General features: G+C 39.6%; 1 protein-coding gene across 2 annotated transcripts in view; it reads right to left on the reverse strand.

The window, feature by feature from the left end:
* lhx5 (LIM homeobox 5) overlaps positions 1–13,219 on the reverse strand; it is a 95,453-nt gene that overhangs the window by 34,230 nt on the left and 48,004 nt on the right. The window contains exon 3 of one of the 2 annotated variants that reach the window (XM_067424572.1): positions 1,153–1,286. The exons of the other annotated variant lie outside the window; for it this stretch is intronic. Coding sequence (XP_067280673.1) covers positions 1,153–1,277 — 125 coding nt within the window. The 5' untranslated portion in view covers positions 1,278–1,286. The remainder of the gene's footprint in view (positions 1–1,152; positions 1,287–13,219) is intronic. 2 annotated transcript variants of the gene reach the window in all.

Consider the following 13,219-nt stretch of genomic DNA (forward strand, 5'->3'; position numbering starts at 1 on the left):
TTCACAAACAATTAGATTATGCTATGCATGAAAGGTAATTTTTGAAAAAGCATAACAGGGGAACTTAAAAATGTTTCAATCTTAATAAAATTTCTATTTTTTTAAAATGTAAAAATATTGTACTTATTTTACTTAAACACACTTATTAAAGGGTTAATTCACCCAAAAATTTAAATTCTGTCATTAATTACTCTCCCCCATCTAGTTCGACACCCGTAAGACCACTGTTCATCTATGGAACACAAATTAAGATATTTTGGTTGAAATCCGATGGCTCAGACAGCCAGGCCTTCATTGACACCAATGTCATTTCCTCTCTCAAGACCCATAAAAGGCACTAAAGACATTGTTAAAAAGTCCATCTTATTACATTGGCTCTACAATAATTGTATCAAGCAATGAGAATAGTTTTTGTGGGCAAAAAAAAAAATGGAATAAAAACGTATATAGTGATATAGGGCCGATTTCAAAACAAGTTTCAAATGTTATGATTCAGCGTATCGGTTCATGATTCGGATCGCTATTGTCACGTGATTTCAGCAGTTTGGCGGTTTGACACGCGATCCGAATCATGAATCGGTATGCTGATTCATAACCGTTCGAAACTTTGATTTGAAATCGGCCCATCATTACACAAGTCATTATTTTGTTTTTTTGCACACAAAAACTATAATCGTTGCTTCATAAAATGATTGTAGAGCCACTGTAGTGAGATGGACTTTGTAACGACGTCTTTAGTGCCTTTTATGGGTCTTGAGAGAGGAAATGACATTGGTGTCAATAAAGGCCTGTCTGAGCCATCAGATTTCAACCAAAATATCTTCATTTGTGTTCCGAAGATGAACGGACGTCTTACAGGTGTCGATCGGACATTAGGTTAAGTAATTATTGAGAGAATTTTTCATTTTTGGGTGAACTAACCCTTTAAGTACCAAGATGTTTTTTTTATTTTTATTTTTATTAGTATTAGTATTAATATGATATCTTGCCAAATGAACCAGTGGTACAAACAGGTGCATGATGGCCCTGGGTGCATGTGGAAGGAATGATGTGCATGTGTGGAAATAAAGGGGGTCTGAATGAAAAAAACTAAAACAAAGGAAAGGCCATCCTGAGTCTATGAATGTCAGTTACCACTGACTGCATGTTCACCTCCGCTTTGTCTCCGTTTTACAATGCAGGCGGCGCTCAATACCTCTCACCCGGAGCTTCATCAAGAACAGTAGCCCTGCCTCTCGTGAATGAACCTCTGTCAGGTCCTTTCTTCCAGCCTTCATTTGTTAACACTGCAAGACATTACAGATTTGGACAGCGTAAGCAAGACAGAGAGACTACTGGTCACATGTGAAAGCATATTTCACAGTTTATGTTTCCAGATGCCACTTGTCACTTCAGCATATATAGGCCAACATCAGCACATGAACATAAACACGTGCGCAGACTTCTTTTTTTCACTATCACTCTACGCACACACACTGTACTTATTGCACCTTGTGAAGGACACAAGGGGCCATTAATTACTGGAATGGGCAGTTTTAAATCTGGCAGAAGGACGCAGTGTTGTTCCTGCAGAATGGAACGTAATTAAGGGGAAAGGCCACACGTCAGCGCCGAGCAGCCCGCGGACAATGCTGATGGGGATTTATTACTTCAGCTCGTAGAGAGGGAGAGAGTGCAAGAAACTGTGCTGGGGCAGCAGCCAGGGTCTCGCACACACGCACACATTTGGGTGAAATTGTACAGAGTCGCACGTGCATGTTGATACAAACACTCGCATTTAAAAACATACAACTCACCCACACTCCCTCTTTAGATTTAGCACATGCAGAAGGTCACATATTCCCCTCAAGATTTCCTTCGGCTAATTGCGTCTTTTCTTTTTTAAAGGAACTTGCAAAAAATTTTGACCCTGGATAAATACCATTAACCTATAGAGTTGTGTATGCTCTTTTTCACAGTTTTTTTTGTGCTGACTTTAAATATTGATTATTAAACACCTGTTATGTTATTGTATTGTTTGAATAGTAGCTAATCGATGTATATTTTGACCTTCAATTTTGACCTAGTATAAGTAAAAAGAGCTAAGAATGATAGGGCACCAAAGAAATAAGAAATTTAAATTGTTGTATACAATCACCGGCCACTTTAGGACACATTAAAGCCAGAGCTTTCCCTATCCAATCTTTTTTTTCCTTGTTTCAAGAAATATCTGCGTAAAGATCACTGAAACCGACTCAAAGCGATGTAGTATACATGCCAGACCAGTGTGTGGTGCTGTAATTCTGCCACAAAAACACTAAAAACAGAGAAGAAGAGTTGTGGCTAGAAGTGGTAAAGTATAAATAATGTTATAATAAAATAACATTAAATTTGCAACTTACCAGATTATGTTTTATTAATGCCTACACCTAGCCCAACACTAAACAAACCCTTACAATAATGTGCGTACAGTAATTAAATGACATGTGCTCATGCCCAGTGCCCGTAGCTGTTTCCCTTTAGTCTTTCGCGTTTGGGACGTGGTGTAATGACATCACCATTTCACAAAATACACGATTGGCTGTACACACGAAAATGCAAGGTTGTTGTTTTCAGATTTATCCACTCTGGTACCCGGGCTTCAAAAAATATCGGTTTCATGCTACTTAAAAGCTGGATCCGTGTGGACAAAACGCAGATGCGGTACAAAATTTATACATATAGCTAAATGCGTCTCCGTGTGGACGGGGCTTTATAAACCAGTTCAACTGCTCGTTAACTGCAGATATATAATCAGCCAATCACATGGCAGCAGCTCAATGCATTTAGGCATGAAGACAAGTGCGTCAGTGATTTTGGTTGATCCAAATCTCATTTTGGTTGATCCAAAATGAGCAGGTGCCTGTGGTCACCTGCGGTTACGAGTCATCCAAAAATATTTTTAATGATATTCGGGCCGCGGCCGGTCGGGTCGTTTGAAATAAAGACGCCAATTAAACCTTTGTCATTTATATTATACACACAATTTACTATGAAATACATTGGCAAGGAGGATCCTTTGTGTTCCAGCTTATGCCAGTGTTCCAGCTTCGTGTTCTAGCCAGTGAGCGCACATTCAGCTCCGCAGGTTGTGTCATAGAGGCGAGAAGAAACCATCTCAAACTAGGGATGGTTGATTCAATATTATTTCTACACAGCGCAAGGAAAGCTAATAATAATCTTCTGTTTCAGGCCACCAACGGCACCTTATAGCCATTTTAACCCCTTTCCTGACGCAGGAAAAAATGCCCGATTGGCGATTTCCCAACACGTTTTTAAACGCATATAGCTCAGTCATGTCAGTTTTATATATTTTCTAAGAGAGGTTCGGGATTTTTTTGGGAAAGTCAGGGGAGAGACGACACTTCGATTAGACTGGATAAACACATGCAGCATCTTAATTGTTAAGAAAATGAAACTAAATAAATGAATTTACGCTACAACAAGCATTTACTTCTTTTAAAAAATGCGGGTCAGGAAGCGGGTTGGTATTTTCTAAAAGTATGCACTCTTTTTGTGAAGTAGTACATACTTTTGCAATTTGAATAATAAGATGCATTTAAAAAGTTAATGTGCAAACCTATTTATGTAAAAGTTCGCAATGCTGTGTGTAGATGAAATATAATGTGGATAACATTGAATAAATATCTGTTCATCAAGTTAGATACGGATTTTTAATCACTCAAACCGCTTTATCTAAACCTCTCTACTTCACCGCCGAATTTGCACGTCCGTTGTGTTTGTAGTTTTTAACACGTTTTATTTGTGTTTGTAGTTCTGATCGAATCCTAGTCCAACTCGTAATGGGTTGTGGGCAATATCAGCTGCACTTTGGATTCCAACCGGAAATAGTAGACCATCCGAGAATCTTTGGAATACTCTTTCAACATACTATGAGTTGGGATGTACTAATTCTATTTTCAAATACTATTTAGGATGGATAGTAGCAAATTGGGACGCAATGGTCAAGACAATCTGCAGAAGTTTATCATAAAGGGGAAGAACAGTGATTTAAGTTACTTAAATGGTGTGGCATGGTTGTTGATGCCAGACAGGCTGGTGGGGTATTTCAGAAACTGCTGATCTATTGGGATTTTCTTGTAAAACCACATGGTTTACAGAAAATGGCTAAAAAAGAGAAAATATCTAGTGAGTGGCAGTTCTCTGGGCCAAAATGCCTTGTTGATGCCAGAGGTCAGTGGAAAATGGCTAGGCTGATTCCTGATAAAGAGGCGACAGACACTCAAATAACCACGAGGTCTGCAGAAGAGCATCTCTGAACATACAACATGTTGTGAAACCTTGAAGCAAATAGGCTACAGCAGCAGAAGACCGCACCGGGTGTCAGCTAGGAACAGGAAACTGAGCCTACAATTCACACAGGATCACCAAAATTGGACAATAGAAGATTGGAAAAAAGTTGGTCTGATGAGTCTCAATTTCTTCTGTGGCTTTCAGATGGTAGTGTCTGAATTTGGTGTAAACAACATGGAAGCATCGATCCTGCCTTGTATCAACGGTTCAGACTGGTGATGGTGGTGTAATTGTGTGGGGAATATTTTCTTGGCACACTTACCAATTGAGCATCATTAAAACGCCAGTCTACCTGAGTATTACTGACCATGTTCACCCTTTTATGACCACAGTGTACCCATCTTCTAATGGCTTCATCCAGCAGAATAACATGCCATGTTACAACATGACAGAGTTCTCTACACTCAAATGGCCTACACAGTCACCAGATCTTAGTAGAGCAACATTGGGATGTGGTGAAATCGGAGATTCACATCATGGATGTGCAGCAGACAAATCTGCAGCAACTTAATGATGATATGTCAATTTAGGTCCTACACAAAACAGTCAATAGCAAAAGCAAGCAAGTGTATAATATGTACTAATTTATCTTAAAAAAAAAAAAATTGCTGTACATTGATTGCCATCTCATGTCCTTCCAAACATGTATGTGATTCATATGGAGCATGTTGGAAAAAATAACATAATCAATGGTTCTTGATGCTTGTAACCAAAAATATGATGTCACTGGCAGCATATTTGATTTGAGACTCAAAGAGGAAGAAGTTTATCAGTGAATAATGAATCTTGCAATGAAGCGAGTTATATGGATCACTTAGTATTTTTGTCCTTCACAGATGTGGTCACCACTAAGCCTGAGAAAATCATACAGGTTTGGGAAAAAAACATAAAATAAAAAAAATGTAAATGTTGTAAATACATTTACATTAATCTGTTTAAATGTAATTAAATATAAATAATGTATTTTATCTTTATTTAATTTCAAGACATTACCAACTTTAGCCAATTTAATTAGCCAAGTTTCATTGTATACAAATCAATATATTCTCACCATGTGAAGACATTATGCACTCTGAAAAATGCTGGGTTGTTTTAACCCAAACCAGTTTGTTTTTTAACAAACCCAACTGTTAGGTTAAAAATTTTATTTAAAAAAAATGTAAGGCAGTAGATGGGTTTACCCATAAGTTTGGGTCGAAATAACCCAAAAGCATTTTTTAGAGTGTGTGATTATTTTTTAACTTGGTGCAGCTACAGCAGCTTTACTATAGGAATTAGCTTTAAAAGACAATTTATTGATATGTAAACATAACACTGAAATGTCTACACCTTGAGCTTAGCAAGTAAAACCAAACACTCATTTCAGTAAATGAAAAAACATGTGCTTGAACACTGGACTTTATCTTGTCAACAGATGTTTCGTTAGACAACCCCATTCTTCCTTGTAATAAAATATTTACCTTAAATTCTCAAGATGATGTGTTGCGCATAATGGCTAATCTAATTACCTAAACAAAGCCCGGAAAACAGCAACCTGCATCGTCCACCAAGAAACCTTAATTAGCAACATCTGTTAGCCCAAGACACCAGGTCAGTTTTCATGTTCCACAGAGCTGTGGTTATTTAGAAAGGCCTTAGGAAAGCAGTGAAGGAACGTGCAAACGACAAGGCATATTAACACCCTGCTGTTCTTCCTATGGTTTTTAGACCATGTTAGCAGTTCACTGAAAATAAACCAAGAAAATAACTTAGAAATTGGTAAAGGAGAGTGAAGAAACCCACTCGTACGCTTTTTAATTTCCTTCCCCCTGCCACCTTTTCCGGTAAAGCGTGTTGAAAGCCTGATGACTCGAATTACACCTGGACTCCACCTGCGCAGGGTTTTTTGGGCTATTGTAAAAGCTAAGCAATCATATATATCAGTGCAAAAGAGAACTTGTGGTAACAGAAAGCTTGTGGATTGAGAAAGGTTTTTTACGGCTGTCATAATCTCACGCGCACAAGCTGAATTGTTCGTCTTCACAGAAGCGGAACACCTGAGCACCCGTGCGAGACGTGAGACTTTCCAAAGACTCTGTACAGTGTGGAGAGGGGCCAGGTGTCCCGAACAACACATTTAGCAAGAGTAATGATTGCGGCTGAGCTTTGAAGGCGCAAAACCGATGAATTCCACAATCGGAGGCATTTCTTTTCCCTTCTGAATGCAGACTTTTATTGACGAGAGGCTGCGAGCGTCTCTGTCAATATACTGCTGTAAAATGAAGTCCCCTCCATTCTCTCGTTCCCTCTCTCCTTCTGAATGGCTTCACCCCTCTCCGCTCTGTGTTCCGCCTCCTTCATCTCTCTCCAGCCATTCCTCTCGTTCTTCTATCGGCCCATAAAACACTCCCTCCTCCCCGCTCTCTCCCTCGCTCGCTCGTGAGATTTGCCTAACAATGGGTGGTTCTGCCCAAGGTCAGATAAGAAGCCACAGTCCAAGAAGCCACAGTCACTGTTTCTTTCATCCGTCTTTTTTCCCCACTCTCTCTCCCCTCACAGCTTTCAAATTATCTCTGCAGCACATAATAATAATTACTGAGGACGGCGGAGAGGAGATAAGGGAGAAGCGGCGGACGGGAGAGGAGAAGGGAGGGCGAGCGTGGAGGGAAGGAGTGTGAAAAAATACGGCTGCCAGAGAAAGAGAGAGGTTGAAGAATTATTATTGCTAGATGGAATTGGGTGGGTGGGGGGCGCTCAGAGAGAACAACAGTGCTAATGTGCCTGTAATGAGCAGATCTCTATTTTTCTTCATATGAAAGAATGTTTTTTTTTTTTTTTTTTTTTATGTATCAATGCCGGTAGAGCTTTGGAAATCTATTATAATATCCGTATAATGCTATTCTGGTGATTTTCTCTGGTTAAGTGACATGAACATTTTTACTCTCAAGGTTACAGCAAGTTTTGATTGTTATACATTTTAAAAGTTTCCAGGTAACAGACATGCAAAAAAAAAAAAGTTTCATATTGTTTCTATAGAAAGAAACTCTTTCTAAGGTGCAGCTGCATGAAGGTAATTTCTTTAATCTGTATTTGTGTTTTACATATTTATGATATAAAATTATATATATATATATATATATATATATATATATATATATATATATATATATATATATATATATATATATATATATATATATATATATATATATATATATAAATAATTAATACATTAAATTTTATTTATTTTAAAATTTATTTTAGGAATAACCCTCACAAATGTATGCTTAAAATAAGAATGCATTTTTTTTTTAATTCAAACTATATATTTTTTAAAATCAGTCTTCATATCTTTGTCAATTTAGTTTTTTTTCTATAGTGTGTACTAAACGAGATCGAAACACTGATTGAGAAAATGGTATTTTGCAGTGCAATACACTAAATACTATATCCATGATCCATTAAGAAATTATTTAAAACCCCAAAGGGCTCCACGTAGGGATTTATATATCAGCAAAGTCTAAAGAAGCTGAATGTCTCTAGCGGTTTTTACTGAACAATATTCTTTAGTCTAAGTTGCATTGCAAATACCCCCAAATCCCATTCTGTTCACCCAGCACCTCCTTTCTAAACACCCATTTCCACACACTTCCGCACCCCTCACCCTTCTGACCCCCATAATGTTATCGGGTAGCAGCGTAAGCCACCTAATCCGGGTCCATGGTTCCCCACACCACCCAGAGGAGCTTCTATCTTCCTAGCTGAGGCGCTCTGTGCCGGGCTGATACTCACAGACTAAGGGGGGGGTCTGGCGATGCCTATCAGAGTCGCTGTGCAACAGTCTACAACACACACGCACGCACACACAAATGTCACCCCTGACATGTAGATCGCTGGCCATCGTAACAATATTCTGAGGAGGCCTTATCTCTGAACTCAAGCTTCGTTGTCTGGATGACCCATAGTGGACCGATGACAAGGGGGAGGGGGATTTGTCTATACCCAGCTGCTTCTCATTGGTCCACCAGTCTGTCTCTGCCTTTGGTTGTGGCGCATGCTGGGCACTGAATGTGTTTGGATTTGTGTTTATTTAGATATCTGTTGGGTGGAAAGCAAAGAAGAAAAGGCCAGAGTTTGTGATAAATCTGTATAAACTTTAGAGACCATAGTCCAGTTAGCACCATATTTACATTAATATACAGTGTGTTCAATGGACTGTATACCGTTTAACAACACCTGATGATCTTTTCGAAAAGCAAATCTTAGACCTTCATACAGTGCATGCCATTGTAAAAATTGTATGTCTATCCTTCACAGCCTAGCTGTGTTAAAGGTCCCATGCATGACATTTTTATTTTATGAGGTTTTTCAACATTAATATGAGTTCCCCTAGCCTGAATGTTGTCCCCAAGTCGCTAGAAATTTTGATAAGTATAAAACAAGTTCAGGCTGTCTTTCTCTGCCTTTGAGAAAATGAGAGCTCAGATGAACTGATCTTGAATTCTCATGTTATGACATCATACCAGGAAAGGTTACAGCCCCTTCCTCTGCTTTGCTCGCCCAGAGAATTAGTAGAGAAAGGAGTCAGTTTTATCAGTGGATGTCAGCAGCACAGGCTTTACCATACGGATTCAACAGTACCACCACAAACAGTAACAGTGTTCATTAATGCCTGATCTGGGATCAGTGAGTTCTGATGTGTGAAGCTAATCATTCAAGTTCACAGAGACTTTCTTTCTAAATCATTTAAAACTGTCAGTCCTGCAGCTGGCTGTCTTGATGCATCAGTGAATCAAGCCAGTGACTAAAACGATCTACTTCACGTCATTTCTGTTAGCAGCATGAAACAAATCTGTTATTTAAATGATTAAACTACAGAGAGCATTCAAAGAACACTCTTTATAATGTTCAGATTGGTCAATCACCCGTTTGAATGACGCTGCTCATTATGCTCAACAGAAGCTCTTACTGTATCATGTCGATGTCATGTGTGTTGTTAGCTGTGGTGAAAGCATTTTGTGAGAGAAATAACGTCGCAAAGTTCACTCGAGTTTATTCAGAGCTCTCAGATACAAACAAAATAAACTTGCGCTCTCAAAAACTCGGTACAATAACACTTCCTCAGCAATCTTTCCCCAGCTCCGTCTCTCTCTGTCTCTCTCTCCACTGGCAGTGCTGCAGCTGCTCCAGCTCGTGCCTGACTAAACCACGCCCCTATCCGAACGTTGTCTAATTTTGAATGCAAAGATGTCAGCCAATCATGGGTGTTTTCACTGAAGACTCACAGCAGACACGCCTCTGTTCAATTCCATACAGCGTTATGGATTTCATGCACAAATATAGAAGGTTTACCAGATTTTAATGGCCATGACAAGTTCATTAGCCTGTCAACCAGACCCACAACACATCACCATTGACAGGGCTCAATCCGAGGGGCGGGATAAACGGTTGTCTTTCAAACTCCCTCTGCACGGCGTGCACGCAATTGGATATCGCTACAACCAACCAGAGCATCGAAGGTGAAGCAGAGCTCGTTGACAGATTAAATTTTCGACGTATCTGGTCGGCAAAACTCAGAACACATCTTCCCTTCTTAAGAATGACTTCAGAGCCGTTCTTTGTTATTTTCTCAGAGAAAAGCTTAACTCCAAGTCGTGGTCAAAGCTGATTCGAAAGACCGCCGTTTGCTAGTTTCTGTGTTTACTAGAAGCATGTGCACGCGCAACTCGTCCATCATTAAATCAAGCCCCGCCCACCGACTCTATACACGATGTGATTGGCACGACCAGAGTTTGGCGTTTACAGCTCAGAAGTGAATTGAGAGTTGCTAGACGACACTCGTGGCAAATTAGATTTGCTGCCGCTAGGGTGCGTCTAGATTTCAAGGCTACAAGTTCATTGTAACTTTCTCCTCTACCCCCCCACCACCACCACCACAATATAGTGTATTTTAACATCAGAAATTCACTATATTGCCAAAAGTATTGGAACACCCCTCAAAATCAATTAATTCAGAAGTTCCAATTACTTCCATGGCCACACATGTATAGGTGCTTGATTTTATACATGTAGACTGCTTCTACAGACATTTCTGAAAGAATGGGTCGCTCAGTCTGAGCGGCTCAGTGAATTTAAGTGTGGCCACTGGACTCTAAAGCAGTGGAGATGTGTTCTGTGGAGTGACCAATCATGCAACTGTGTCTGGCAAGAACGGTACTTGCCTGACTGCACTGTGCCAGGTGTAAAGTTTGGTAGAGGAGGGATTATGGTGTGTGGTTGGGCTTGGCCCCTTAGTTCCAGTGAAAGGAACTCTTAATGGTTCACCATACCAAGATATTTTGGACAATTTCGTTCTCTCAACTTTGTGGGAATGGGGATAGCCCTTTTCTGTTCCAACATGACTGTGCACCAGTGCACAAACCAAGTTCAATAAAGACATGGATGAGCGAGTTTGGTGTGGAGGAACTTGACTGGCCTGAACAAAGTCCTGACCTCAACCCAATAAAACACTTTTGGGATGAATTAGAGCGGTCACTGCGAGTCAGACTGCTAGTCCAACATCAGCGCCTGACCTCACTGCACTTCTTCAAAAATTCCAATAAACACACTCTGAAACCTTGTGGAAAGCCTTCCCAGAAGAGTTGAAGCTGTTATAGCTGTAAAGTGTGGGACAACTCCATATTGAACCCTACAGATCAAGAATAGGATGTCATTAAATATCATGTGCATGTAAAGACAGGCGTCCTAAAACTTTTGGCAATATAGTGCATGTAAAAAAACAGAACAAAAGAAAACCCAGACAGAAGTTGATTGAGTAAAACAGAATGCCATATGATATAATTTACAACACAACAGATCATCCTTATGGAAGGAAATATAAATTAGATGGGGATATGTGAAAGAAAAAACCTAAAAACTAAAAATATAAGTATTCTTGATTACAGTGGGTGTAGAGTAACATGACAAAATCATGAACTTGACTAGTTGAACTTTACTGATGACACTGGAAGGCGTTGGGTGTTAATGTTCAGTTGGAAATAGAAACACATTTTTGAAGTGTTAAAATTACATGTAACACCATTATTTTACCTGCATAGAATTTGAATTAAAAAAAGATCACTATACCAGAAAAATTATGCAACTGTTTAAAATTTTGACCTCAGCATGTGTGCATTTCTGCATATGTGCTTATTGTGTGATTGTTTAAAAGAAATTCCTAATTTGCCTGTATTCATTTTCTTTTTTTAAAAGAAGGAAAAAAAGTGTCCGTTTAATATGCATGAAAGCTTTCCCACTGGCCTCTGGAAAATGGAGATAAAGTGGACATATCTCTGAGAGTTATGATAAGTGTGTGTATTTGTTTGCACGTGTGTGTGTGTGTGTGTGCCTGAGACATATCTCTGAGCTGTATGATAAGACACATCAGCACGTAACAACACGGCAAAATGGAGGGAGGGAGAGAACGGATGGAGGGAGAGATTGGAAAAAAATGAATGACACAAGGGGGCGTTTCTAGTTCTCTCTCTCACTCAGTGTGGGTCCTCTGGGAAAGGTCGTGCGGCACAATGCAAACATGTCTGTGTGAATAGCTCGATGGGAAGAGGACAGCTGTTTGAGATGACAGCGATGGCTGCTAATGCTCAATCTGTCTGCCTCCCCACAGACCTATTCATACACACACACTTGCACAATGAGTTAGCCGCAAAGCACAAATGTGCTACTAACACATATACTGTACACACTTGCCACTTGTGCATGACAGAATGACAGCCTGGGTTCCTGTGTTGTGCCTTAATGGCCAAATGATCCGTTCTCTATCTCTAACATGCACTTTCATTTAATACATCAGAGGAGAGTGATCTATTATAAAATGTTGTGATGCATGTTATTGGGTCTTGAAAACATGCACATGCATATATATTTTCGCAGCTAGGATTCTTTCTCATGCGCTTTCTTGTCTGTCTACGGTCAAGAACATACTTTAAACAAGTATGCAAATGGAAATGCTTGACCCACTCTTTGCAAGCTTAAATGGTTAGTGAAAATTCTGTCATTAATTACTTACCCTCATGTCGTTTGACACCTGTTTTTCAGAACGCAAATGAATATATTTTCTTTGAAATCCAAAGGCTCAGAAAGGCCTCCATTGGCAGCAATGACATTTCCTCTCTCAAGACCCATAAAAGGCGCTAAAGACGGCGTTAAAAAGTTAATCTTACTCCAGTAGGTCTACAATAATTTTATGAAGTAACGAGAATAGTTTGTGCAGAAAAAAAATTATTTATTCTACAAGTTCTTGACTTCCATGTGGGCCTCTGACAAGAACTTGCGAAGCTTGGAGAGAATAGGATGTAGAGCCCTCATTTTGAGTGAAAGTGGATCGCACCTCAATGCCCCCGCGAACACAATTTCCACCCGGCTCCGAAAACGATTTCTACCCAGGGGGACATGTTGAGGGTTGTGTACACCACTGGCCAAGATCTAAGGCACAATCAATGTAGAAATTAACAGCTTAGATATGCCGCGTCTTCCTCTGCTTGTAAACAAAGTTCCTCGCTTCCGGGTCATATTCTTGCACATGTGTCGTGTTGCTTCGTGAGTTCACATCAGAGGTCCAGACGGAAGACAAGAAAAGTTGCTATTTTGATTTTTTTTTTTTTTGCACACAAAAACTATTCCTGTCGCTTCATTAAGTTATTGTAGAACCACTGGACTGAGATGGACTTTGTATCGACGCCTTTAGTGCCTTTATGGGTCTTGAGAGAGGAAATTACATTGCTGTCAATGAAGGCCTGTCTGAGCCATTTGATTTCAACAAAAATATCTTCATTTGTGTTCCGAAGATGAACAGGTCTTATGGGTGTCGAATGACATGAGGGTAAGTAATTAATGACAAAAAATTATTTTT

The sequence above is a fragment of the Pseudorasbora parva genome, chromosome 18 (genome assembly GCF_024679245.1).
Source record: "Pseudorasbora parva isolate DD20220531a chromosome 18, ASM2467924v1, whole genome shotgun sequence".
In the NCBI taxonomy this organism is placed as follows: domain Eukaryota; kingdom Metazoa; phylum Chordata; class Actinopteri; order Cypriniformes; family Gobionidae; genus Pseudorasbora; species Pseudorasbora parva.